General features: G+C 48.3%; 1 protein-coding gene across 6 annotated transcripts; it reads left to right on the top strand.

Annotated features, from left to right (window-relative positions):
* The first annotated feature begins 81 nt into the window (after positions 1–81).
* On the top strand, positions 82–23,996 carry UBE3B (ubiquitin protein ligase E3B). Of its 6 annotated transcripts, none has more exons than XM_063350919.1 (29): positions 82–259; positions 754–922; positions 1,008–1,089; positions 1,621–1,790; positions 1,882–2,002; positions 3,344–3,403; positions 3,793–3,897; positions 4,000–4,096; positions 4,609–4,694; positions 5,417–5,499; positions 6,471–6,576; positions 7,271–7,391; positions 8,064–8,241; positions 8,655–8,824; positions 9,517–9,684; positions 10,505–10,676; positions 11,424–11,542; positions 12,219–12,333; positions 12,737–12,836; positions 13,433–13,552; positions 13,890–14,066; positions 14,159–14,269; positions 14,800–14,937; positions 15,335–15,400; positions 17,824–17,882; positions 19,449–19,631; positions 20,054–20,165; positions 20,538–20,630; positions 21,093–23,996. In XM_063350919.1, the coding sequence occupies exons 4-29, from the start codon at positions 1,630–1,632 to the stop codon at positions 21,282–21,284; spliced, it is 3,213 nt and encodes a 1,070-aa protein (XP_063206989.1). In that variant the 5' UTR covers positions 82–259; positions 754–922; positions 1,008–1,089; positions 1,621–1,629; the 3' UTR covers positions 21,285–23,996. The 6 variants fall into 6 exon arrangements, 5 of the variants coding, with proteins under 5 accessions (XP_063206989.1, XP_063206990.1, XP_063206988.1 ...); XR_010073137.1 differs by having other exon boundaries at positions 251–389; positions 20,312–20,630; positions 21,093–21,148; XM_063350920.1 differs by having other exon boundaries at positions 251–389; positions 1,626–1,790.
* Positions 23,997–26,611: the final 2,615 nt, after the last annotated feature.

Genomic DNA, 26,611 nt, shown 5'->3' with positions numbered 1-26,611 from the left:
TCTGCCGTCACTTCCGCCGCGGCCCGGGTGCGCCGTCAAACCCTTCCGGTATCCCCCTCGGCCTCCTGGGCCGTGCCGTACTTCCCCCTCACAGGCCCTGCCCGGCCTGGTCCGGTCCACCCGGTGGCAGGGAGACCCGGAGCGGGCTACCCTCTCCGTGCCGAGCCGGGCGGAGCCGGCGGCGGGCGGGAGAGCGGGCGGGCAGCGGAACGGTGGTGGCAGTAGTGCGGGTTGCCGGCCGGAGCGCGGACAAGGGGGGGTACGAGGCGGGGGCTACCGGGCAACGGGGCTGTGGGCCTCGGCCTCGGGGGCGAGGGAGCTGCCCCGGGGCCGCTCGGCCCGGCCCTGTCTCTGTCTCTGTCGGCGGTGTAGGCGGCGGTGGGGCGAGGGTGAGGGTCTGTGGGGCAGGCCCATTGGGCCCGGGGGTGGGGGGTGCGGGCCGTGGGACAGGCGTTTTGGGCCCAGGAGGGTCCGTGGGGCAGGTGCCTGGGGCCTGGAGTGGGGGTGGGCCGTGGGGCAGGTGCTTTGGGCCCGAGGGAGGGGCCGTGGGGCGGGCGCCTGAGGCCCGGGGGGATCTGTGAGATGGGCGTTTGGGGCTGAGGGGGCGTCTCTGCTGGCTGCTTTGCTGATGGCTTGGGCAAGGGCCAAAGCATTGGAGTCCAGTTGTGGGGATGTGGCATGGCTCATGGGTCCTGCCCCAGCTCTGGCAAAGTGGGAAGCGCTCACTGATGCTCAGGTCTCGTTGGTTCCCAGGGCCCTGGCACGCTCGAGGCTGGCCTGCGCTTTGTCACATGTGGAATTGTTTCTTACCCCCCTCTGAAGTGTGAGGAGCTGCCTGTGTTGATCACCACCGCTCCGTTGTGATGCTTCTTCTCTCCCGAAGCTTTTCTGACTTAACATTTTCTTGAGGGCATAGTGACAGGTAAGCCTGGTCAAAAGGACTTAGGACTGGAAAGGTAAAGACTAAGTCCCCAAATCACACCCAGGTAACGTGCTTATCTGTGCAGGAGCTGCCTGCAACTGGTAGATGAAGATCATGTTTGTGATAAATGACTATCGCACACTTCTTTTGAAGAAGTAAGCCCTCAGGTGAGTTCGTTGTCAAGCATTTATGAAGCTCTCATCGTCTCTATGCATTTTGGCTTCTTGAGTGGCAATAAATTAGCTTCCAGGCATCCCTTGTGCCCTTTCCCTCATATCCTTGCCTCTAGAATCATTTGTCTAAACAAGAAAATGAAAACAACTAAGAGTGGAAAGGGGAGTTGGAGTACAGGGAGTGGAACACAATGACAACACACTGATTGGTTTTTTTGCTCTTAAAATCTACTTGCGTGTATTAGGTTGCAGGCTTTGCGGGAATGATTTGGATATCACTGTGTTTTCTTATTGCAGTCCCATTGACAGTAACTTTGGCTTTGCCTAGGCTGTGTTTTGCACGCACTTCTTTCTGTGCCGTTAGTTACTCTCCTTCCCCTGTTAAAATGTTGGATGCAGGTCGTCAGCTCAGAAGTACTGTAAAGAATTACCCTTGCCTGTGCATTTTGTCCACTCTGGTCTTACTTAGTTCCCCAGGTGTTTGCTGCAAAGATTCTTTGTTTCCTTAAATTTATGTTTTGGTAGGTTAGAAAGATGTTCAGCGCGAGCCAGTCCTCCAAAGCCCAGTTCCTGGACAAAGCGCGCCAGGCTCGGGAGGAGCGGAGGGAGCTGAAGGAGAGGGAGCGTGCGGCTGTCCAGATCCAGGCTTTGATCAGGAGATTTCTCTGTCGGTGCCGCCTGCAGAGGGAGATAAGGTGTGTGAAATTCTACCTTCCATGCTTTGCTCTTATCTGGAGAGGTGTCTTGATTTTTAACTACCAACGCTCATTTTTCTCACTTCGGTAGGAGAGAAGCGGAGGATTTCTTTGGGGCAAATGAATCTGGCTCAAGTAAAAGAAGTGCTCTTTCTATCTTCAGAATTGCTAGGAAACTACTGTTTGTATTTAATCATAAGGAGGACAAAGAGGTAAGGCTGCTACTCTGACGTGCTTTTCTTCTTTTGAGGACATATTTTAACATGGTAACGAAATTTAGTTACCAAGTGATCGTATAGGTTCCTGCGATATATTTTGGCTTCAGAAATGTGATCTCTGTCTTCTAGTTCTTCTTGCAGAGATCTGCCTGTAGGAATTGAAATAGAAGAACCCTTGAATTTTTTAGTAGCAATTCCGTATTCAGGGCATAGTTTAACGAATGTTTTTCCTGGTGACCGTGCCAACTTCCATAATTGAGTGGTGCCTTGTGATTTTGTCAGCTGCATCGGTTCCCCTGGCAGGTACATTGTGGCAAGCTTGCAAAGAGCTGTCCTGGCAGAGTGTAGAGTGCAGGCTGTTTGTGTCACAGCTGCTTTTCTGACTATGCCCTGAATTTGTGGTTTCAGAGTGAAGCCTTTTGCTGTAGTATCTACGAAATGATGATATTTGCCCCAGGAAACTGTGAGGACTAATTATAATAAAAACAGTTGGAAAATTAAAAGCTGTATTTAAATTGTAGCAGCAGTGAGTGACTTTTTTTTTAACCTCTATTCCATCAAACTCCTGTTTATGATGGTGCAAGTACCGCAAATACAGTTTTCTGTATTTACATAAAAAAAAGTGTATCTTGCATATAACTTATTTAAGTGCCTGGCATCCATTTGAAGTTCTGCATTACAGTGACTGGGTGCATTGCTGAAACATGTTTGTTCTGCTTCTCTTCTCCTTCCCCTTCCAGCAGCAAGTCAGTCCCTTGCTGGGCTGGGCCGAGGACTAGGCTGTGCTCGTTTCCACGCTGTTTCTGGACACTGCTCTGTTAGGATAACCACAGCAGCCAATTCTGTAGCTCAGGATGGCTTTATAACTTGAAAGCATGTGACAAATACAGCTGGACTGAAATAATAGTTAAGGAGTTCTGGATGTGATCTCCAGGTTCTGCTGAGAGCCGTGATCGTTGGGAGTTTGGAATACACTGCTGCACTCGTTAGCATTAAGCTCTTCTAGCTGAACCCCAACTTTTTTGCTTTTCCTGGCTTCAGCCTTTGCTGTTGAGAGAGGCAATTTAGCAGGGAAGGCTGAGAAATTCCTCCTGTTAATGGGCACTGTGTTCGAGGAGGGAGTTTTTCTGCATAGCTGTAGCATGATGTGTAAGATGCGCTCCCGGGAAAAGGAGCCATCGGCATTGTCTCTAGGGAATGTGTTTGGAACATTTGTTGTTTTGATACAGAGGTATCTTGCTCCCTCTGCTGAGCTGTTCCTAGTGCTCTTCCAGAATAGCCCATCCTGCAGTTAGAACTAATGCCACCTTTTTCTTTTTCTTTTTTTCCTCCCAGAGATTTGAAAAGCTGTGCCGGTGTATTCTCAATAGTATGGATGTTGAGAATGAGCCCAAGGTCAGCAGGGTGTTTTTTTTTAGTTTGGGGGTGGGAGGGTTGGTTAGTTGCTGGGGTTTTTTTAACTGTACGTGTGGGGGTTTAGGTTGGTGATATTTGAAATTTAGCTTTCAGAAGCCCTTGAACACTGCTGACATTCCATGGTGAATGTTTGGACAAGTTTTTTAGTATTCCCCTTTACTATATACAGCTTATACAGCTATAGGAATTAAAGGGCAATTTCTTTCTGCCGTGGGTGGTATGCTTTGACCCGGGAATTCTGGGGAGAGAAATAACTTGGTTCTGCTGCCGAGGAGGTTGTTTTGTTACAGAGCTTCGTTGTAATGTATTCTGCCAATCTGTGGCACAAATACTAATCGCTGCTTCCGATTGTATCCTGCCTTTCTCAGGTGTGGTATGTGTCGCTGGCACTCTCCAAGGATCTCACGCTCTTATGGATCAAACAGATCAAAGACATTTTGTGGTTTTGCTGTGAATTTCTCAAGCAGCTTAAAGTAAGAATTGTTTTCTTTGTGTTTCGTCTTCCTGCATTTAAGGGTTCTGTAGTTTGGCACAAAGCTAATACGATTTATTAACGTTGGTGGTTGTTATCGCAGCCTGACATCTTACAAGACTCCAGACTGGTCAATTTGCACCTCACAATGCTTGTCACCTTCACAGACACTTCTACGTGGAAGATCCTTCGAGGAAAAGGTTGGTGCATCCAATTCAATATTTTATGTCACTGATCTGGGACTTGCTATTAAAATCTACTGAATGCTGTTTCTGCACCCTGTCTCTCCCCGTGCTTACCACAAACATTCATTACAGTTCTGTGCTGGCACAAAGCATAGAACAGGCAGTGAGGATTCCCTTGAGATTAGAGAGGCTATTTCCCTTAGAACAGTAACAGTTAACAACGTTTTTATAATGCTCCAAAATCTCGCACTCAAGAAGTGTTCAGGGCATAATGGAATATGTTTTTAGCTCTGCGGTTTTGTGGGAAATACACGTAGAAAGACAGATGAATATCATAAGGAAATGTGAGTCTTACACCGTAAACAAGACTTGATGTGAAACGCTGCTCAAATGACGGTTTTGCGTTTAAGGGCAAGGACTTTGTGCAAGAAGGGCTTGTGAATTGGCAAACTGTTTCATAGTGTGTAAGGAAGTAAAGAGTGGAGCTGCGATGCTGGTTTAGTAACGTCAGTGTTTTAACCCGGAAGGTGAAACCCTGAGGCCTGCCATGAACCACATCTGTGCAAACATCATGGGACATCTAAATCAGAAGGGATTTTATTCTGTGCTGCAGGTCAGTCTCCGGCTGATACAGTTATGTCTTCTCTTTATTCAAAACAAGCCTCAGTCCTGCGCTGTGGTCCTTGTTCTGAGGAAGCTTTTCTGATCTCTGTGGTGGTGTGTCAGGGAGAAGCTGCTTGTGGAGCGCTGGTGATTTGTGTGTGATCATAGTTTTCTTCAAAGCAATAATGCAGAGTCTACCCACTTGAGACCAAATACACCATCTCCTTTTTGTCACTATTGCTGACTCTAACTCCTACTTCATCATCTCCTAATGAGATGGACAGAAAGGACTCTTGAATATTTTTCCAAACCTTGCTGCTGCCATTTTGTATATATTTGATTTGTTTACTGTTCTGTACGGGAAAGGAACTGATGTAATTTTTCTTAATCTTTTAAATGAGGATGATATTACCGGGCAGCTCTCAGCCTTGCCTGTTTATTTTAAAAGGCCTGGGAACTGTCTGAGTACAGGTCCTAGGGAAATAAGTACTGTGGAGTGTCTGATTTGTTTGCAGTTTCTCTGTTACACCATTATTAACCGGAAGCCCTTCTAGTTCTGCCAAATGACTTGTAGTAACTGGTTTTCAGGTTTCTTTGGTGGTGTTCTTTTTCTCTGCTCTGTAAATAAACATAATGTCTTTCAGGAGTAATCATAATCTTTTTTCGAGTACTGTAGGAGTTTTTGGTGTGGTTTTGTTTTTTGTTTGGGTTTGTTTTTTTTTTTTATTCCAGATTTTGCTAACTAATGGCTTGGCAAGATCCAGACCTTCCTTGTCCAAAGGCTCTTTGACTGCCATCTTCTCTCTTGCATTACGGTAAGGCAGTCAGAGCTAATTGGGATGATGTGCAGCCAAATTTGTCTTTATTGTGTTTTCTGAAGGCTTCTCATTCTACCAATCTCTTTGTGCCATTGAGAGTATCACCCTGATGAAAGAAGCTGCTTTAGGGAAATAACCCACTTTTCCTGTCATCCATTTTCAGATCAGAATGCTCTTAAGTCAGTAATTAGTGTTAGTATGAGCCCAGACTTCGGAGTGCTGTTCCAGTTTAGAGTACAGCATCTGTATCTCCTTCTGTTGAACCCTCAGAAGGGGCTGGAGTTCTCTAGATAAGTATGGTTGTGCCTCCTCACGATGAACTGCTGATGCAGATGTACCTGTTACTCAGTTTGCGAGGGCAAAGTTTGTCCCTGAAACAAGAGGTGGGTGCAGATTTTTCTAATGGTTCAGTCTGTTCTCTTAGAAATAAGAAAAGTACGCTGTTATCCTGCCCTCACCTCTGCAGACCCCATGTCTCTTCACTTTGGAAATCTGCAGCCTCTAACGAGCGTTCTTTTAAGACTTCAGTTGTTAATTGTGTGCAGCTTCCCCTCTATAGCTGTCACTGCTGGGATGATGAGGTTGTGATGTTCAGTAGAGTAGTAATGGATGTCCTTGAATGCCACTTAACATCTTCCTAAGGAAAACAGCTATTTAATTACTGACTACGGTAATGGGGAAAAGAGGGACTTAGGAGAAGAACCACATAACGCTTAGGGTGCTCTGGGTGGTATGGATGTGCTGTGTAAAAATACACTGTGCTGTGAACTGTTTGGCTTATATTCCTTTGAGTCAAAAGCAATTTTGTGAGCTTGCTGTGATAACAGACATGTAAGTGAAGTTCTTTTTCCAGTGATGCTTCTTGATGAGGGTAGAACCAGCAGCCAGTTCTGCAGGGCTCGGTGAAAGCCTGCGTCTTAACTTTGCGAGGTCAGGTTTCTTGCACTGAAGTATTCTTCTCTCTGTAGCCCTGTGGTTGCCGCGCAGTTTTCAGACAATCTGTTGAGGTCATTTCTGATCCATATCATGTCTGTGCCTGCTATAATGACTCATCTTGCTACTCTAACACCTGAGGTAAGTGCGTGACGTAATAGTACCAAAAATCCATTGAATATCGCATAAGGCAACTTGTTGTTCCATTTTATCAGCTCTTGGAACAGAGCATTGGCATTTCTCTCTTTGCCAGTTTCAACTCTGTTGTGAAAGCGTTTCATCCTTACACCCCCCAGACACTCTGGGTTTCTAATACCGCAGGCGTTATTAACACCAGTGGGATGATGGGCTGAACTGCCCTAAAATAAATAAATAAAATAAAAATAAAGGCATATGTGACACACAGCTTGAATTTTTGCATGTCCTTATTCTTCCATTTGTGTAACCATAGACAGAGCCAAAGGAAAAATCAGTCCGTTGCATGGCAAAGGATCTGTGACGGTAACTAATAGGCCATCCACTAATCTAATTTAATTTGATGGCTCCTCTGTGTAGCTTGGTGCAGAGAGGCAAGTTTTGTGCCAAATGGGCATTCTGTGTTCTTGCAAACAGACAGTTGCAAAGGTCTGTCTCCGACTGGAACACGGCCTGTTCACCTGCAAGGTTTTTTATTTCCTAGACCAGCTTCCTGTTAAACACTCTCTTCAGTGCATCAGTCTCAACTTGCTGCTTTATTTGGAAAAAACAGTCAATCCGAATTCCTGCTGGCAGATCGGGTGTGGTTGTTCTGTGTGGCTCTTTTCGGCCTCACCGGCAGTTAAATTCTGTCTTTCAGCGTCTGGCAGTGATAGAATCTCATGATCTTTTCCGCAAGTTCATCCTGTATTTAAGTCGTGAAGCACAATGCCGAGACGTCTGTGTGTGCCTGGAAGGAAGTCACACTCTTTGTTTGTTAGGTAAGCGCCTGTAACGCTCCTGTTTTTACTGTGCTTGGAAGAGAATCTTCAGTCAGATCTTTTTCCATGGGTCAGAGCTGCCTCCAACTCATCTTTTTTTTTTTTTTTTTTTTTTATTCTTATGTAGATAGTTTCTAAACAATAACTGAGATATATTTTGGGATATTGCAAACATGTTTTAAGGCTGTTGCAAATGGAGGAAGGGTCAGAGACTTGCACTTGTATACATGTCATCATGCCTAAACCACAAAGTATTATCTCTTCTAGCTTTTCACTTGGACTCTGAGAAAGGCTTGCAGTGGAGCAGCCTTGAATCTAACTTCCCTAAATGGATGTGCTACTGAAATATTTAAGTTCACGTTACTGTAAAAGTAACAAGAAGAACAGCTGGCACTTGGGAGTAAGCGTGTAGCTTGTAGTACTTTGTAGAAGGTGTTAGTGGGATACAGACAAGAAGGCTGCAGGAGGATGCCAAAGTGACATGCCCCCTTAGTGGCTGATGTGTGCTGGAAATGGCTTGCTGCGGGGTAGCCTCTAGTAGTCATTCTTCACAGAAATCCTCTCCTGGGCTTTAAAAGGGGTGTGAGTTCATTTTGTGTATTGGTGTCTGTAACCACTGTCCCGCAGCATCTGTTCCTCTTTTAAGTCTCGCTGTGCTGGTCATTCCGCCAGGTAATCTTGTATACTTGGGCTCCTTGAATGACAAAGTTCTTGAGGAGGAGACAGCTCATTTTGTGGGTGTGCTCATTCACATGCTCTCCTACTGCCAGAAGTACGTTTCACAAAAGAAATCCAACCTCACCCACTGGCATCCTGTTCTAGGCTGGTTTTCACAGACTGTGGATTATGGGTAAGTGGGGAGGACCTTGCGGTGATAGATGATTAAGCCTCTCTTTTTTTTCATTTTTCCCCCCTCTTTTTTTTTTTTTTTTTTAATCATGCAATGCGTTTTAAGTTTTGAAGTGAGCAGTGTGACCCTATTCAGAATAACTTCTCAGATATTTCGGGTTATATCTGCACAATATAAACTGCTGCATTCATGTACAGACTATTACATGAGGAAATTTGTTTCGTATAGTTAGACTGGTACACAGTGGCCATACTGGTACACTCGATATAGGACCTGTATGCTCTTCCTACGAGGACCATCTGTAGGGTGGGTGCCTACTCCATTTTGACTATTAGCTAAATGTATGGAAGTGTCGCTGTCGGGTGTTTTATTCCAGCCTGCCTTCTAACGTGTCTCTCTGACTTGTCTTTTAGATTGAATGAGTCCATGCCTCTGCTGACAAAGCAACTGCAGCATCTCTGGGGAGTCCATATGATCCGCATCCTCTTCAGTGATGTGCTCAGCAAGAAATTGCTGGAGAATCAGGAAATAGCTCAGCTGCCAACACAGCCGGTTTCCCCTCAGAACAGCCTTCCTATGAAGAGTCAGTTCTGGAGGGTTGCTTTTTTTGTGTCTCTGTGTGTGTGTACACGTGTCTTTCTCTCTTGCAGACTCCCAGGGCTTTGACTTTTACGCTAAAAGCTTTGAGTAATTACTTGCAGCAGCTGCTGCTACTTAGGTGGGGATATGGTCTCTCCTATTTGTAATTCCTGCTCGGAATGCCTCTGTGACCTCGGGCAAGTCTCTTACTTTGGTGCTGTGAAAATACATGCTTATTTTAGCAGGTTTTTTTCATTGTTTCTCAAGTAGCTGAAGTGCTTACTGCATAAATTAGTACTTCCCAAGGCAGGATGGGAGACCAGCTTCCCAGGTGAAAAGCAAGGTGAAGCTGGCACACGGACCTGTGATGCGTGATGATTCTGCAGAAGAGTATTTGGAATGAGACAGCTATAATCTAGCTATTTTCTAGCTGCTGCCCATAGCACTAGGTCCTGTGGTCATTAGTTACTGCAGTTCTGATAAGGTTTTAAGCTCTAGAGTGATGCCCCCACTGAAATATTCTGCGTTACTAGCAGCTGTACAGTGTTCTGCCAGAAAAGTCCACCAAAACCTACTGTCTGTGGAGTGACTTAGTCTGCTGAAAATCCTCTTTATTTTGTGTCTGAGAATAAGAAATGGTTTGGAATAGCACTTGTGTCTCCTGAGCCAACGTCTCGTGTGCTTCTCTGTCACCAGATCTTTTCAAGAGAGCTTTCCAGAAGTCTGCATCTGTGCGCAACATTCTCAAGCCTGTTGGGGGCAAGCGAGTGGACTCAGCAGAAGTGCAGAAGGTGTGCAGTATCTGTGTCCTGTACCAAACCACGCTTACAACGCTAACGCAGATCCGTCTGCAGATACTCACAGGTCAGGGCACATCTGTGCTTTTCAAATCGCTTAAAATGTGGAGAAAAAAATAGATTTTTCTTATTAAATTCTGTTGACTTGTTGGTAGTTTTATTACTGACAACGGTTTATTGACTGGCTGGGTGGAAGGCTTGTTCCATCCTGAATCATACATCTGATCAATAACATTCATCACTTCTTTATCAAGCATTAACTCTCCAGAATACAAATTGAAGTGAGTTTTCCTATAATGAAACCTTGCTTACTCCATATCAAACTTAAGACTGAGTCAGTGTTTTTGAGAAGCCTAGCAATATTAATCTTTATGTGGTGCAAACACTGAATGCTTTCATACATCTTAAGAACAAATTGCCTGTCTTAGGGATGGATGGAGGAGGAGATAAGCACTCTTCTGGTCTAGTGGCTAGAGCAGAGGAATGAGTCCAGAGCCTTAGATGCTTTGTTTGTGGCTATAGCGGTGACCACAGGTACAATCCCATTTTTTGTGTTCTCGTCTTTAAGATGGCTGTAATGGTGATAGAATCACGGGAATTAAATATTTTCTAAAGTTGCGAATGATTAGCGGGAAAGGGCTTTAGATGTGCAAACGATTAATGCCTTGTTAAAAAACTTTTTTTCTGCTTTCCTGGTGATTGTACATTTCTTGTTAACACAGACAGGCTTTGGGAGCCAAATGTGATGCCGATTTTTCCCTTCCAAGTATAGTGTTGCTTTGCAAAAGGATCTTTCAGCCCCAAGTCCCATTGGTCTCTTTGAGCATGCGTGAACGAGCAGGCAGAACGAGCTTTACTGAGTGTGCTTTACATTTTTCTATTGCCAGGCCTCACTTACCTGGATGATCTGTTGCCCAAATTATGGGCTTTTATCTGTGAGCTGGGACCACAGGGTGGGTTAAAACTCTTCTTGGAGTGCTTGAATAATGATACGGAGGAATCCAAGAGGCTCCTGGCCATGTTGATGCTCTTCTGTGACTGCTCCCGCCACCTTATCACGTAGGTATCAAGCAGAGGGTGCTCTCTGGATTCGTAATGTGAAGCTGTTGTGTTCCTCAAGTTTGAAGGGAATAGTTAAGGTATTGCTGCCTTTGCATAAAGATAATGAGGCAGAGTAAAGCAGCAAGTGTTTCAGATAGGGTCTTGATAAATAAAGGACTTTCCCCCTCAGCCATGTGCAGCTTCAGGAATACACAGCACTGGCTACGGAGGGGGAAGAAACATCTCTTCCATTCCTTATGGGCAACAATTGTGCCAACCCAAAGCAAACACTTTGACGAGTCCAGATAAGCTTCGAGGAACAATGTTATAATTCTGCTGCAAGAAAGCTTCCCAGCTTACGTGCTTCTGTGTAGAGCTCTTTTACTGCCTCGCTCATCGACTTACACAACACAAAGGATGGGAAAGGGGGTGGAAAATTGCCTTTGCTGGTCAGTAGAGACAGTTTTCTTAGCTTGAATGATGAGAAAGTTTTCTTGAGGATGAATGCATGGGTCCTCTTAACTATGAAATACTAACTTTGCTTGTGTCTCGGACCTTTCATACTCTTCCATTAGGATCAGATATTGATCAAAATCAATAAATAAGGTTTAGTTGTTTATGACTTGAGATTCTCATGGGTGTCAGTTGTCATAGTAATAAGAGCTGCTGCTAAAGGATAATGTGCCTTTATGAAAATTTCAAAAGAGAATTAAATTTACACTTATGCATTTGCATTTGTTCATTTGCATTTGTGTTCCCTGGTAGGATTCTTGATGACATAGAAGTCTATGAAGAGCAGATTTCATTCAAACTGGAAGAGCTTGTTACCATCTCATCTTTTCTGAATTCCTTTGTATTTAAGATGATCTGGGATGGAATTGTAGGTAAGTACTTTCAGTAGCTTGAGTTGAGGTTACTGTTAGAACAACAAATGGCATTAATTTTGGAATTTGGAGCTTCTGCTAATTATTACTTTGCGCAAAAAACATACTACGTTGTGTGGCATGAGGATGTGTCCCAATCTTTTGGTGTCCACGTGCAGCTATCATGCTTGGCACCAAATACAGTGTACTTTTCCTATTTCCAAGAAGGATTTGTGTAACAGACATGATGGGCTGCTTTTTTTTTGCCAGAGGCTGAATTTAGCATGACTTGGGCCATGTATTGGACAAGAATGTAATGTGGTGCTTTGAGAAAGCAGAGCAGGCTTGCTAGGGTCTCCTAGATTCCTTCCTCCTAGGATAGATATCTAGTGTTGATCTATATGCTGGTGTAATTTGGATACAGCTCAATTCTGGCAATTAGATGAAATAGTCCATTTCTGTTGTGATGTCTCAGTTGGAGCTGGCTTTGATGTGGCTGAGAGTTTTTTCACTTTGATCAAAGAAGAGATTGTCTGTCTTCCGTGAGGCACAAAACCTCTTCCTTCCCTCTGGAGCCAGTGGAGGTTAGGAGAAACGCACCTGTCCTATTAGTGTGGGGCAGATGATCAATATGTTGCCCTTGGACATCCTGTTACCTAGGGTGCCTGGACATTGCCGCTTTGTTCCTTTTGTTCAGAGAACGCCAGAGGGGAGACCCTGGAGCTGTTTCATTCTGTCCATGGCTGGCTCATGGTCTTGTATGAAAGGGACTGCCGCAGGCGTTTTGCTCCCGAGGACCACTGGTTACGCAAGTAAGTGTCCAGCTCAAGGCAAGGATTGTGCGCAGCTGTGTGTTTGTCCCGGTGCACCAGCTTCCCTGTGGGTGGCTGGTTTGGGATCCCTTTAGATTGAGTGCCTCTCGTTCCACCTGTGAGATCAAGGTCAGAACTGCTCCCTGTGGTTGCATTTAAGGACACTCCTATTGTGGTTCTCTTCTGTGGTGTCAGGATTAGCTGCTGCTGGTGGAGGGTGATGCTTTGAAAACTGGCTCAGTACCTGACAGCTCGAGTGTCTCTGGCCTTCTTAGATTGTATACACCTGAGCCCTTAAGTCGTCTTTGAAATCATTACAGGTTTCCTCTCTCTCCTACCCCCAGCTATTTACCACACCTGGGCATTTCTCAGGGATCTCTGAATCTGTGCCTTTCTTTGTAAGGGACCTCAAACCCAGCGTGCTCTTCCAGGAGCTGGACAAGGACAAGAAACGAGCCCAGCTGCTCCTGCAGTACATCCCGCACGTCATTCCCCACAAGAACGTGAGTGGGACAGGGGCAGAGGATGGAGGCTGAAAAGTCAGCGACTTGGGTGACCTGGGATGGAAGGGACATGCGTCTTGAGCATTTTGTGACCTGGAGCTTGTGATTGAAATGCTAGTGAAACAAAAGTCTTCTTCCCCCCACTCTCCCCAATGTATTTCCTCTAAACTGTCTTGATTTCTCTCGTTGGGAGAGCGTTTATTTGTGTGGGCAGCTGCATAGGGTTAGCCAGCAGTACACGATGTGGCTTTGGAGAAGGTCTTTATGCAGAAAGCAGAATGTCTTTCTGCAGGTAGCAAACCTGCAGAGACAATACATTTTTATGTGGTGATAGGCAAGATGCTTTTGTTTTCAATATTGTCAGTACCCTGTCCCTCCCGAAGCAGAGCTCCAAGGATTTCTCTGTCCCTCTGGGAAACAAGGAGTGAGATCCCACTATTTCTAATGAGTAGGTGACAGTGGCGTCATTGGGCCTAGCTGGGAACAGGACAACCAAGGGCTAGTTCTGGACGTGCGTCAGGAACATCTCAAAGCCCTGCTGCGCTGGAGATGAGGAACCTTGTGGATAAAAACTTAACATTTGTTTCCTTTTTAAGAGAGTGCTGCTTTTCCGAAATATGGTTACAAAGGAGAAGGAGAAGCTAGGGCTGGTCGAAACCAGCTCCGCATCGCCTCATGTCACGCACATCACTATCCGCCGCTCACGTATGCTGGAGGTGAGTAACTTGGCTTGCAGAAGTCAACCAACAAGCCAGTAACTTGACCTGACAAGAATGGGTGTGAATATGTTTTTATCTTCTCTGTGGGTGCTGAGGCACCCAGTGCCAGTTCCGTCTGCCTGACGTTACAGGAAAATACTGGATCTTTGCTCAGTTCTAAGTGCTACAAACCTGGAGTTTTGACTAGGAAAAATGCTGGTCTTTTTGGACACAAAATTCAATGACAGATGCAGATATCTGTGGTGTATCTGTCTCCTGTCTCTGCTACAAGTCTGTGGGGGTGTTTCACGTGTCTTCCTGTGTGATTGTCCTCTGCCTCTCGTGGTCTGTGTAGGACGGATATGAACAGCTACGGCAGCTTTCCCAGAACGCCATGAAGGGAGTGATCAGAGTGAAGTTTGTGAATGATCTGGGTGTTGATGAGGCTGGTATTGATCAGGACGGTGTCTTCAAAGAGTTTCTGGAAGAGATAATAAAGAAGGTGTTTGACCCTGCACTCAACTTGTTCAAGGTGTGACGTAGGGCTGCAGATGTTGGCCGTGATGACCCATTGCAGAGAGAAGCAGACTGGCTCACCGTGCTGTTATCTCTGTTTGTGCGCAGACAACCAGCGGTGATGAGAGGCTGTATCCATCCCCAACATCCTACATTCATGAGAACTACCTACAGCTCTTCGAGTTTGTGGGGAAGATGCTTGGGAAGGCCGTATATGAGGTGAGCCAAAAGTACCAGAGTAGGATATTGTCAGTGTTGGTATAGCACCGCTCAGAGGCAGTTCTGTGGTGGTGCCCCTTGCCTTCGAGAGCGTCTGTCATGTGCTTGGGAAGGTGTTACTGCAGAGGTGAGTTTGGAAAAAATGACTTAGATAAAGATACTGATGGTGGAGCAGCCTGACACTTCAGACGTATTAAAAATAATCTTGGAGGTAAAAGCTGGGACACAGCTTGATTATTTTTCTTGGTGCTGGGGACACTAGCTGGAATAGTCTGTTATTCTGGTGTTCTTTTAAACACCAAGGTAGTTCTTTTAAAGGAAACATGGAGTTCCCCTGTTGCCTTTTTGCACCTGCTCCACTAATTAATGGATTTTAAGAGGATGTAGTTTCCTTAGCTGATTGCAATGTTTGGCATCTTTGCACTTGTTACACAGAACATGATCTGCCTGCAGGCCTCGTAAGTGACCAAAGATGTTGCACAGAACAAGTAGGCGGTGGGACCTTACCTATGCATTCTTGTTGTCTGCAGGGAATAGTTGTGGATGTACCATTTGCTTCCTTCTTTTTGAGTCAGCTACTTGGGCACCACCACAGTGTCTTCTACAGCTCCGTAGATGAACTTCCCTCCTTGGACTCTGAGTTCTATAAAAATCTCACTTCAATTAAGGTTTGTGCATTACTTTTCCTGTTGTTCGACTGCCTTATCACTGGCTGCTGCTAGAAATACTAGAAATGCCTTTGGGGTACTGATCGTCTTTAAAAGCACCCTGGCAGTAATTGGGGATTCTGAGGCAGGTTGGTAGGTGGCTGTCCAGTGTTTTTACTGGGGCAAGCAGGGATGACAAAGGAGTCTGAAGGTGTAAATCTGGAACTGGCAATTGGGAAATCCCAGGTTTTAGCCTCAGCTCTTGTGCAGTCTCCCCATAACCTAGAGCAACTCACGTATTTGTTATTCTTGGGTGCCTCTTGCCTGCTGGGGGTCACGTAGTGGAAGAGTAATACAAAAATGCAGAGCTGCTGTTCCTGCTGCTAAACACTGACCTTTCCCGTTCTTGTTCCTCTAGCGTTATGATGGTGACATCAGTGACTTGGGCTTAACGCTGTCCTACGATGAAGATGTGATGGGTCAGGTAGGTTTTTATTCAATGACTGTGTTGGACCTTATCTCTGCTTTGTTCCAAACACCCTCTTCATGCAAGGTGGTGACAAGCAGAATGCTGGGTACTGATAGTCAGTGTCCACAGCCCTGGCTCACGCAATCCCTGTTTCTCGCGGTTAGATCCTACCTGCTCCGCCCAGGAGTGCCTCTCTTGCTTGTCTGGCTGATGCTACCAGGAAGAGCCTTTGAAACCCTAAGAGGGATCCTGAGGATTGTTGCCTACAAAAGCCTGTGGTGCCAGAAGTGGCAGATTGTGAATATAAGCAGTTGGAAGCAGAACTAGGTTTGACTCCTGAGCGGAGGTGCCCTAGCTTTTACTAGTGTCCTTAGAGCAGAGACATACATCTGCAGTCTGACTTGCCAGCAGAAGACAGCTGTTCTTCTCTGCTGAGCTTTCTGAGAGCTGGTCTTGAGCATCTAGAATTCAGGCAGTCTCTCCAAGCTCATGCTACACAGAGTGCTTTTTACTCTGGTGCTCGTGTTTCTTGAGTATGTCAGGTGGATGCTCTGTGTGGCCCATCTGAACGAGAACCTTGAGGCGACTGACTAGTAAATGACCTTGTGTTTGATTGTGGTTAAGGCTTAGCTCTGCTCTCCTTTTACAAAAAAAAAAAAAAGGCCTGTGCTTGAAAGGCTGGCTCAGCTTCAGAGGTTCTCTGAACTCAGCCGTAGGATTCTGCGGCTTCGTTCAATATTTAACTGTGGGCAGAGAACAGCTTTTTCCGCAAAAAGGTTGCCCTCTGACCTTTAATTTTTTCTAGTGCCAGGATTTTTTCTTTTCTAGTTGAAAAGCGTTGTTGTGTGCTTTCTCTGCACAACTGGTTTTCCCCTCTTTTTAAAAAGAAGAACCTGTGTGAGTAGGGAGGAATTCCTTTTCTTTAAAGGTAGCCGTTTCCATCAGAGAAACTTGAAGTGTGTCAGGAGGTCTTTTGGCCTTGAGAAGAAAAGGCTGTTTGTCAGTCCCTTACGAAGGCTTGAAGGTTCTTGGTTGCACTTGTGCCTTGGGTTCTGAGATGTGTGCATAGCTGGAGAGTACGGATAGATAAGATAAAAATGCCTTTGCTGTCTGTGTGTGCTGTTGCTGCAAATTCTATGGGGAGACCCCAGCTAGCGCTAAACATGAGCACTGTTAGCAATGTAGATCCAGTGGCACAGAGCTCAGAGACCAGTAAGTCACGGGGTGTTTATCTGGGGCAGCTTGTCCTTGAGAGCTTTGCGTGCTGCAGTTTCTTATTCCTAAGCTGGCTACTTTGGACCTAGCTTGCATACGTCTGATAGCGGCACTAGCAGTGTAACTGCAGCTGCAAAGCTGTGAGGGTGAATGGGAAGACAGCTAAGTCGTCTTCTGCAGCCCTGCTCTGCGTGGGTGAGAGATTGTGTCCGCTGGGCAGTGGGCCGAGCACCTTGCTGCTGCCTCAGGGCTGCTGAGGTTTCGGCCTTGAGGGTTTTTCTACCTTAAAAATGAAGGTAGGAAACAGCATGTGAGAGCCCAGCAGTAAGACATTGAAGGCCACAGTGCTCAAAACTTCAGAATAAACCGGGGGACTCCTGTTTGCCCTGTGCTTTGGCCACGCTGAAGCAGCCAAGTGGGGTAACCCTGTGGTTCCTGAATGAACTTGTGTGTCCTTACTAGGTATGACTGTGTTGGGCACAGGCGAGCTGAGCTCATTGCCTGTGCTGGGCTCCATTCTGACCTTGGAAGTCACCTGGAACTGGAGCACAGAGGCCACTGTAATATGTGAATAATGACTTTCTGCCTCTTAGTGTTGGTGCAAAGATGAGTCATGACTCTGTTGCTGTTGCAAGCACCCAGAGGGTCCCTGCCGCTGTCTCTGAGCGGTGCTGTCGGCTGAGCACCAGGCTCTGGCCTGGCAGGGAGGAGATGCTTCCTGGCTGCCTCGCTTTCTGAGCGCTCGCCGCTTCGTGCCTTGAGTGGCCAGCTTGAGGGACAGTGAACTCCGGGGAGCTCTGTCACTCGGGTGGCCCCAGATGAGACCTGTGGAGCAGACAGCTTTGGATTGTGCTGTTAGCCTGAGCTATGCGAAGGCTCTGAGCTTTTTCAGCCTCTGGATTCTGGGATTGTGACAGTCCCCCAGGGCTCTTTGAATTGATTTGTGCGCAGTTCAGCGGTGATGGATCGGACTAGAGAGGAGGCTTCTTCGAAGAAGGGCAGGCTCCACTGGTGGGAGAGTCAGAGTTCCCTACTGTTCAATTACTATGTTAATAGCTTAGTGAAACTGGTTCAAGGCAGAAGCAGGATTATTACTTAAATTTTAAATCCTACTGTTTTATTGTAAAAATAAATGTTTTATGGGGAGGTAACAGCTTAGCGTGGCATTTCTTTCCATTGTGGTTCCAGGCAGTAATTAGCAATACAATCATTTCTTCCCTCAGCTTGTTTGCCATGAACTTGTTCCTGGAGGGAAGACCATTCCCGTTACCAATGAAAATAAGTAAGTACAGCAATTAGATTTTTAAGGTCACCACTGCAAAATACTTTATTCTAGTTCCTTGGGCTTGCATCTGGAATGAATTGAGATAGATTGGAGTAGAAGGAGCACATAAATATCTTAATAGAATTTACTGGTTACAGTTCATCGGCAGAAATTGTATTAAATTCGATTTGCAAAATAAAAATTGACAATTTACTTCTTGAAACAGCGCTTCGGAGGTCAAAGGCACACAGTCTGTGAGATTCTGCAGGATTTAATGACGGTGATAGATACAGACAGATGGATTCAAAGCAATTCAGGCACACAGTCGTGAACATAGAGGGCACAGATGCTCAAAGACACCTTGGAGCAGACAGATCTTCTCAGAATGATAACATGTGGCAGTTGTATAAAGCACTGTTCTTCAGAAGAGACAGTGGTGAATTCAAATGTAGTCGACAGTCGTACTTTAGACACAGGAAATCAGAGGAGACACTGAGCCCTGTAGCTATTTTCACAGATAACCGGCTTTTAGATAGTTATCGTAAATGTCAACTCCGGAGCCTGAAAACCAAACCCACCTTTTTGTTCCCTTCATTTTTTTCTTCTTCTCTATACCCTTCAGTGATCATAAAAGCGGGATAAAATATCTATTAAGCAGATGTGTGTTTGAGCTGGTAATCTGGGAGTTGTTCCCTTTAATGGCAAGTGAAAGCTGGATCCTACCTGAGGATTTGTCTTTGTTAGTCATGCTTTGCAGTCTGATGTTCCCAGTCTTTTCCCTTCTTGAGTTCTGACCAGGGAGTTTGCATCCAAAAGGATCTTTCTCTGGCTTGTCAGAAGTCAGCTCAGGGAGAAAGCTGAAAGTGCTGTATGTTGCTCTACTCACAGGAGAAACTTTGAAGCTTTTGTGCCGATGTGCGCACAAATTGGTAGTTGGGAGGAGCAGGAGAAGCAATCCAGAAAGAGTTCTGTCTGTTCACGGTGGAGTGAGGTTCCCTAGCTGAAAACCCAGTCAATGTGGTTGTGGCGGTGTCTGCCTGGGAGCTGAGGAAGAAGAATCGGCGAGCTCGGTTGTTTTGACTGTTGGCGAGAAGAAGCAGCCTGATGGTGCCTCCCTCTAATAAACAGTGCACCTTTTCCATACTCCTGGGGTGCAGGTGGAAATCTCCTACGTGTGGGTGGTTTCGGTGTGTTGAGTCTCCAGCCGTGGGTTTCAGGGCAGGTGGCACCAGAGCCCGGAAAGTTTGTTTTTTCGAACCTAGAGAAGTGGCTGTGACTGGGGATCTGGTCAAGGTTGATCAAGTGATTATTAAAGCCAGCTAGTCCCTGGGTTGGGAAGAAGCACTAAGAAATGAGCAGACAGTCCCAGAGGTGGGGTGTGGGGGGCAAAGTCTGGGCAGAAGAACAGCTCTTTCTGTTTAAATGAAGAGCAGGGCCCTGGAGGGGAAAGTATATTGCATTTCCAGGCAGTGCTAGTCCCTCTTGGGCTGGAGAGACAGGTCAGCAGCCTTGTTCCTGCAGCGGTGAGATGGTTGTCCCTTGCTACTCCAGCTCCCTCACTGCCACCTTCCCTGTCACACACAGGATCAGCTACATCCATCTCATGGCTCACTTTCGGATGCACACACAAATCAAGAGTCAGACAGCAGCACTCATCAGTGGATTCAGGTCGATCATTAAGCCTGAATGGATTCGTATGTTTTCTGCACCAGAGTTGCAGCGGCTGATCTCCGGTGACAATGCTGAGATTGACCTCGAGGACTTAAAGTAAGTGAGCAACTTGGTCTGCTGGTCCTCTCACTCAGCAAACACAGCCATTTTATTACATAGCTATTTTGGAGGTTTGCAGGAGACTGACTCTTTCACAACTTTCTGCTTTTCCCAATTGAAATGTGAGGAGCAGACAGAAACAAATGGAGCTGAAGAACACATTCCTTAAAGCTAATTTGGACAAAGTACTAATGAAAGGGAAGGGCCCTTTCTTCCACTGGTTCCCGGGCGTAGAATTTCTCTCTGCCCTTTCCTTTTCTCTGATCAAGTGCCCAGTAAGCACGGGTGGGGGCTCGGGACTGGCAGCGTCAGCTGTACCTGACTTGCGGCAGGTATTGATCCTTCCAGCACTTGCAGCTGCAGCTGCGACCCTCCTGCTGCAGTGGGACACAAGCCTGTCACAACCTTTCTCACCCCAGAAAACACACGGTGTACTACGGGGGCTTCCACGGGAGTCACCGGGTCATTATCTGGCTGTGGGACATCCTAGCCAACGACTTCAGCCCTGAGGAGAGAGCCATGTTTCTCAAGGTAAATGCAGTCATTTCAGCCTGACCTGCTGTTTGGGGTGGTTGGGCCGCTGCTGTTCTCCTCCTGTTAGCTGGGTGCTTTCTGCGCTAATAGAAGGAGTGTCAGAATGCTTGATGCCTTAAAATCAACATCCTGCTCCCCTGCAGAGCGGCAGCCGTGGACGCAGAGTTCCTGTAAATGCTCTTGTGTCACCGTGAATAGCCCTGTTTTCAAAGGCAAGCAGAGCTGCGCACTAAAGCTCAGCAGTGTTGTACTGTGGGGTGCTCAAATGCCAGTCCAAGCAGCTGTCTGCTGTGACTGCGTTAGCCGTGTGTCTGTTATAGTCAGGCTGCTCTCGCTGCTCCTGTCTTTCACTGTCCGTCACTTTTTCAGTTTGTTACCAGCTGCTCCAGGCCTCCACTTTTGGGCTTTGCCTACCTCAAGCCTCCTTTTTCCATCCGCTGCGTGGAAGTCTCTGATGATCAGGTAGGCACCCTGCTCGCTCGTGTCTCATGCGTTCCCTGCCAGGTTTCTGGAGGCCTCCTTCCCTGCCCGGCTTCCTTATCTCTGACCAGGAAACTGAGGCATAAAGACATATGCTGTACAGGGCAAGGTGAAAACAACCTTAGGCTAACAGGGTGCGCATGGCTGCACCTACCTCCTCCCACACACAGCAACACTTGGGCTGTTATTGCCTGTCTCCAGGTTGTGTTTTCTCTTCGGGACCTCCCCGTGCCTCTGATCCTGTTCCCCTGCGCGTGTAAAGGCAGCTGCAGTTCCGAGAGAAGCTCCTTTCTAGCTGTTGTTGGGGACAGGGCTCTGAGGCTTGTCTCTCCCTGTTCCCAGCAGACGGGTTTTGTGTTAGCACCTCTGCCCCGTGTGTAGGCACCCTGCTTGGAAGGAGCACAGCAGAGAAGCGCAGGGTGATGTATTTCTGCCCTGTTCCAGGACACCGGTGACACGCTGGGCAGTGTCCTACGGGGCTTCTTCACAATCCGCAAGAAAGAGCCAGGTGGGCGTCTCCCAACCTCCTCTACATGTTTCAACCTCCTCAAGCTTCCCAACTACAGCAAGAAGAGCATCCTGCGGGAGAAGCTGCGCTACGCGATCAGCATGAACACTGGCTTCGAGCTGTCCTAGTTGCCATGGCCCTGGACTCCGCGATGGGGGCTCTCAGAGCTGCTGACTGCTGCTGGAGGTGGAGGCCTTCGTGCACAGCGGGTGGATCAGCTCCGCAGGAGCTGACGGCTCACTCGAGGGCTGGAGAGATGCAGTGGATAATAAAGGTTTACAGGGAAGAGCCGCTGGGCTAGACAGGGCTGGCTCTTCTTGGGCACTTCTCCAGGATGAAGGAGGTGATGGGCCTGACCCAATACACTTCACTTGACACCCACGTAAATCATCTTTAAAAGCAAACCCCGGGGGAGCATAAAAGGAACATTAAAAGTGCCAGTCAGATTAGTGACCGTAATACCCCCCAGCAGGCCGTGCAGTCTGGGCAGCTGCTGCTGCGGGAGCGTTTCTTTTTCCTTTCCCAGGAGATGGTCCAGTTTCTTACTGGGTAGAAGTCAGCCTGCGGGAAGCTGCACAAAGGCAGAAACGTGACAGAGCCCACAAGGAGACGAGCACGGGGCTGCAGTGTTGGATGCGCCACAAATGGGCACCGTTTACTCAGGGCAGGTACCGCGCGGGGGCTTCTCGATGCCCTTGCTCTGCGCAAGGCCCTTGCGTTTGTCTCGGAGAACGAACCACTGGCCCAGACTCGAGAAGCAGCAGGTTAAACGCAAGCAGATGGACCCTGCCATTCTCAGGAAGGTTTTGGAGCGCTGTAGGTTAAGAGCTCAAGCAGCAGGCGTGGGGGTCAGCGTGCTGAGCCAGCTGTGCCTCTGCCAAGCTCTTGCCAGAGCCTGTGCTTTGGACGAATGTGGTTGTTGTCTGAATTTTCTCAGGAGCAGAAAAGGTTTAATTTTATGTAGTTTCCAGAGGACAGGAGCTGGCACGCGGCTCAGGCAGCCCTCGCTCCCCAGCACAGTGCTCAAGTGGGGCAGGTGCCCCCTCTGCTTTCTGGAAGGGGAGTGTGTTGAGCCGCTGAGAGTCCTCTGGCAACCTCCGCTGGCAAAATTCCTCTTACTTGGATAGAAGTTTCACTTTGTTTGCAGGCCCTTTTGTTAGGGAGATGTAGTGTTTTGAAGCAAGACTTGGCCTCTGTGTAACAGCCGCGTTTGCTTTGTTGCCAAACTATTTATTTTAGCTGCTTTGTCTCTTTCCAGCCTTATTTTTAACAGGTGATGTTCGCCTGTAGCAGGCAGCTTTTTCAGGTTGTTCTGAAAGGGAGGGCGTGAGCGGAGGTGTGTGCACGCGTGCGTGCGTGTTGGGAAGGTGCGGAGCCTTCCTGCCATTTCCAACGAGAGCCTGACTTGTAAAGTGTCTCTGCAGCTTCCCAGCCTCGCTCCCTGATGCTGCGGCGAGTCCTGCTTTGGCCTGGGTGAGGTGAGGGGAGAGACTGCCGTCTCCTGGGCTGCTCTGTCCTTGCGGGGTTTCTGGCACTAAGCAGCGCCACGTGCGTCCTCCCGTTTGGGACGGGGTTACAAACCAGTCGTCTCTCCTTCCCCTATTGCTGCTCGCTAATAAAACAAGCTCCTGCAGAGGCTGCCAGTATCTCCCCTGGTCTTCTTTTCCCCTCCTGACCTTCCCGCGGCACTGGTGGCCCTCGCCCTGCGCTCTGGCCCCTCTGTGGGCAGCTGAGCTGGCAGCAGGGCGTGAGGCTGTGTGAGGTGTACCCGACCTCATCCCCTGGTCCGTCTCGCAGGGGTTGGCATCCCCTGGCTCAGCGTAGCACAGGTCTCCGCACGGAGAAGGCTCCCCGGGCTCTTCGAAAGACCCTTTTAGCCATGATGTGTTGCACATTTCAAACAGAAAAATACTTGGCACCGTTCATCCGAGAGTCTAGAGATGGCCTTTGCTTCATCTGTCTCTTCTGTCTTGCTTCAGCTGGTTTGCAGAGAAGTAACCATTTTTTTTGGAACCAGTGCCTGGAAATGTGTCTGGAAAGCAACGTCGGGATCCTTTTTCTATGTCAGCTCAGTAATATTAAACAGGAGTGATCAGAAGCGTTAGTGAGGACAGGATTCAAGATCCTGGACTGAGTCCAGAGAAATTAAAGGTGATAGTAAATTTTAATTTTTATTTTTTTTACATAGAGCATTTCAGCATTAACCAGTTGTTGACTGTGTAGTGGAGAGGTTTAGGCACTGACTTGAACCAACCGTAGTTTGAAATAATACACAAGATTTCTCTTTTTCTTCTAGGGCAACGCAGCGTCTAAATAGAGCACAATGATTGTTCAATGAAGTGAGTTGTTGAACACGGTGAAATAAAATCTTTGCTTACCTTTTTTTTTTTTTTTTTTTTTTTTCCCCCTTTATTCCTCAGGAGTACAATTCCTAGAAAAGATCTTAATGCAGACTTAGCTAGGTCCCTCCAAACCTGGAAATATTGCACTATGAGACACTACATCCAATTTTGTAGCTAGTGTATAAAATGTGATTGTCTAGTAAACGCCCTGGCGGCTGTGTAGGCACCAACAATATTTCTCTTGAGTAGCTGATTTCTGTATGACCGGGAGGCTTTCATACGTTTTTACCTGAGCAGAAGGCTGCGAACGTGTCTCAGTCCCTGCCTGCACCGCTGTATTCTGCGCGGGTCTTCTTTGTAGGGCAGGGATGGTTTTGCCACGGGAGATTAATGACTATTTTTTTCTATAGAAGACGTGCTGCTGTGGAGACCTTGGTTACAGCCTTTGTATCAGAAATGCAGGGAAGAGAAAAATAAACCTGGTTATGAGTAAGACGAGTGGATGTCTCCTCTTCCTTTCCCTGGGTGTAATGCCCCTGCTTGGAGCGCGTGGCGGTGGGGGGAGCAGGGGTTTTGGGTACTGGTACCTCTGCCGCGAGGCTGGGGATGGAGCCTTTTGTCAGGCTGGTTCCTGGCTCTTGTGCTCAGGTGGCCCTGAGAGATGGGCTCTTTGGGGCGCTACTGATGGTGACCTGAGTGCCGCTGAGCCCCGAGGGACCTGGCGGGGTTGTTCGAAGCAGGATTTGTTCTTGTGTCTTGGAATATGCTTGGAAAAGTCCTGTTTGGGTGTGCAGGGGGCTGTGACTTTGGTCCTTGGTACCTTCATGAGAGTGTAGGTGCTCCTTCGATGTCGGGGATGTTGAGCCCGGCCCAGGGCAGGGGCTGGGGTTAGCAGGGCTCTGATCAGCTGGGAATGGTGGCTTGGGCCACTGGTGGAAAGGAAGCTGGAGTGGAAAGCTGAGGAAGATCCCCCAGTGCAGGAGAGCGGGACAGCCCGTGTCCCCGTGCGCTCAGTGCAGATGTCCCGTCCAGTGAGGGCTCTTTTCCAGGAGCTCTGCTGCGGGCAGAAGCTGGAGGTTGGTGGCGAAGCTGTCTGCCTTCAGAGGCTCCGCTGCAAGAGCCAGCGCTGGGGTTGGGTGGCAAGGCGGGGCCAAGGCTGGATCTTTGACCAAGGAATCTGGCACCTCTTGGTTTGGGGAGGGAGAAGAGGCAGAGGGAGGCGTGGGTTTGTGGGGCAAGGCTGCGCTTTGTGTTTTAGAAGCTGCCCTAAGGGCTGGAGCTGACACGGGGTTTGTTGTTGTTATAATACAGGCATCGTGTTTCCCCCCCTCGCCTGGCTCTGGGAGCATCCTTGTAGGAGGAGTGAGGAGCTGTGCCTGCTGCTTCGGGTTTGGTGTGTGGCAGCATAGCTCTTGGCTGGCCGGCCCCCCTGGCTTCGGAGCCACGCTGCCCCATCTCGCCGTGGAGCGGGTGCTCGGGGCCAGCCCCGGGGACGCTCGGGCTCCGCTGGGGAGAGGGAGCTCGGTGGGAGCGGGGGAGAGGGCTCCCAGTCAGTGTGCAAGCGCCATTGTTTTGACACGGAGGCATATGGCGCCGTCAGAAACAGCAAAAAGAAACCCCACAGCAGATGCTGCCAAGGCAGAAAGCTGGCAGCAAACAGGCAGGCCTGCAAAATGCCTGCTTCGCCGGCGCCGCGTGGCGAGCCAGGACAGCACGGTCTTGCCGGGGCTGGCTCTACGCACGCTGCTGCGCCTCGGGGCTGTCCCGGGGTGAGGTCTGACCGTGGCTGAGGCACTTGGACCGTGCACTCGCTGGGTGCGGAGCTGGGAGGCATCGCCGGAGGGTGCTCCCTCAGCGGCGGTGCTGGGGTGTCCCAACTACAGCCCTCCATGCTGGGGCTGGGTGCAGGTTCGGATGGAGAGGAGGGAGGATAGGGAGAGCTCTGGTCTTCCTGAGCAGAAGGAGATGAGATGTTCCTGCAGCTTATTTTTGTGTTTGCTCACCTTTACTGAGACACGCAGCAGCTCCTGCAGCGCGACAGTGACCTGAGTGGGTGATGGAGTGGTCAGACCTCCGTGGCACCGGCTTGGCCCTGCCACCTCCTGGGTGAGCGATGCTTAACTGGCTGTTCGGAAATCTGCTTTTTCGGCTATTCCTAAGGTCAAGTTCTTCGATACTGACCCTGTGCAGCTTCACCTTCACCCTGGGACGGTTGGAGCACCAGCTGCGGCATCTCTGTGCACACCCTGCGGAGCCGCTGTAGCGGGGAGGGGGCACAGAGGTGGGCACTTTCTGCCTGGTTGCAGCAGAGGTAGGACCTGAAGGACCAATATAGTTCTTTTCTCAAAACAAACGGGCTGAATCTTCTTTGTCTGAGGCAGGGACAGTGTCTCCTACCCTGGGGCACCCGAACTGCACACCCACCCTTTTCTAGCCAGGTCTTACCCTGCCGGTTTGGGTGGGGAGGGTTTTTCTTTGAGCCCTCCCAGGCAAAATGGGCATTTCAGGGGCCTGCGACTGCGGAGGACTTGACCTGATGGCAGATGTGGTCCCTTCTGGTCCTCCAGCTTGAGAGGAGCGGAGCAGGACTGCTGCTGGCTCCCCAGGGCCGGGGCCGTGCACCCCAAAACTTACCCCAGGCTGGGGCGGGGGGGGCAGCACATCCTATCGAAGGGGGGGAAACACGGACCAGTCCTCCCTTCTGTGCATTCGCAGAGGAACCGCTGCCTTGTATAAATTTACATACGACTTGGCAAAATGTATGTTTGTGTCATTTCTGCAAGAGCAGCAGCCGGCTCTGCTGCTTACACATTGTGGCGGTAATAGGGGTGCTTGAGTTATAGTGAAACTTATTTCATTTTACAGCTCCTACAGCGTTAACAGATGTACAGGCATCTGATCCAATCATGCAGCAAGAGATTTTGGGGCCAGTTCTTCCAGTTTTGACAGTGCGTAAGCCAGGAGCGGCCATACATTTTACAAACAAGAATAAACGACCCTTAGCAACATATGTCTGTGCTGGCAGCTCCGACGTAATCATAAATAAGGAACCCTGCTAGGCAGGAATGTAGCTGGGCTCTGCATACGGTCAGTACGGACAAAGCATCTGCCTT

The sequence above is a fragment of the Chroicocephalus ridibundus genome, chromosome 13, assembly GCF_963924245.1.
Source record: "Chroicocephalus ridibundus chromosome 13, bChrRid1.1, whole genome shotgun sequence".
NCBI lineage: Eukaryota > Metazoa > Chordata > Aves > Charadriiformes > Laridae > Chroicocephalus > Chroicocephalus ridibundus.
This window is presented reverse-complemented; position numbering and strand designations above follow the sequence as displayed.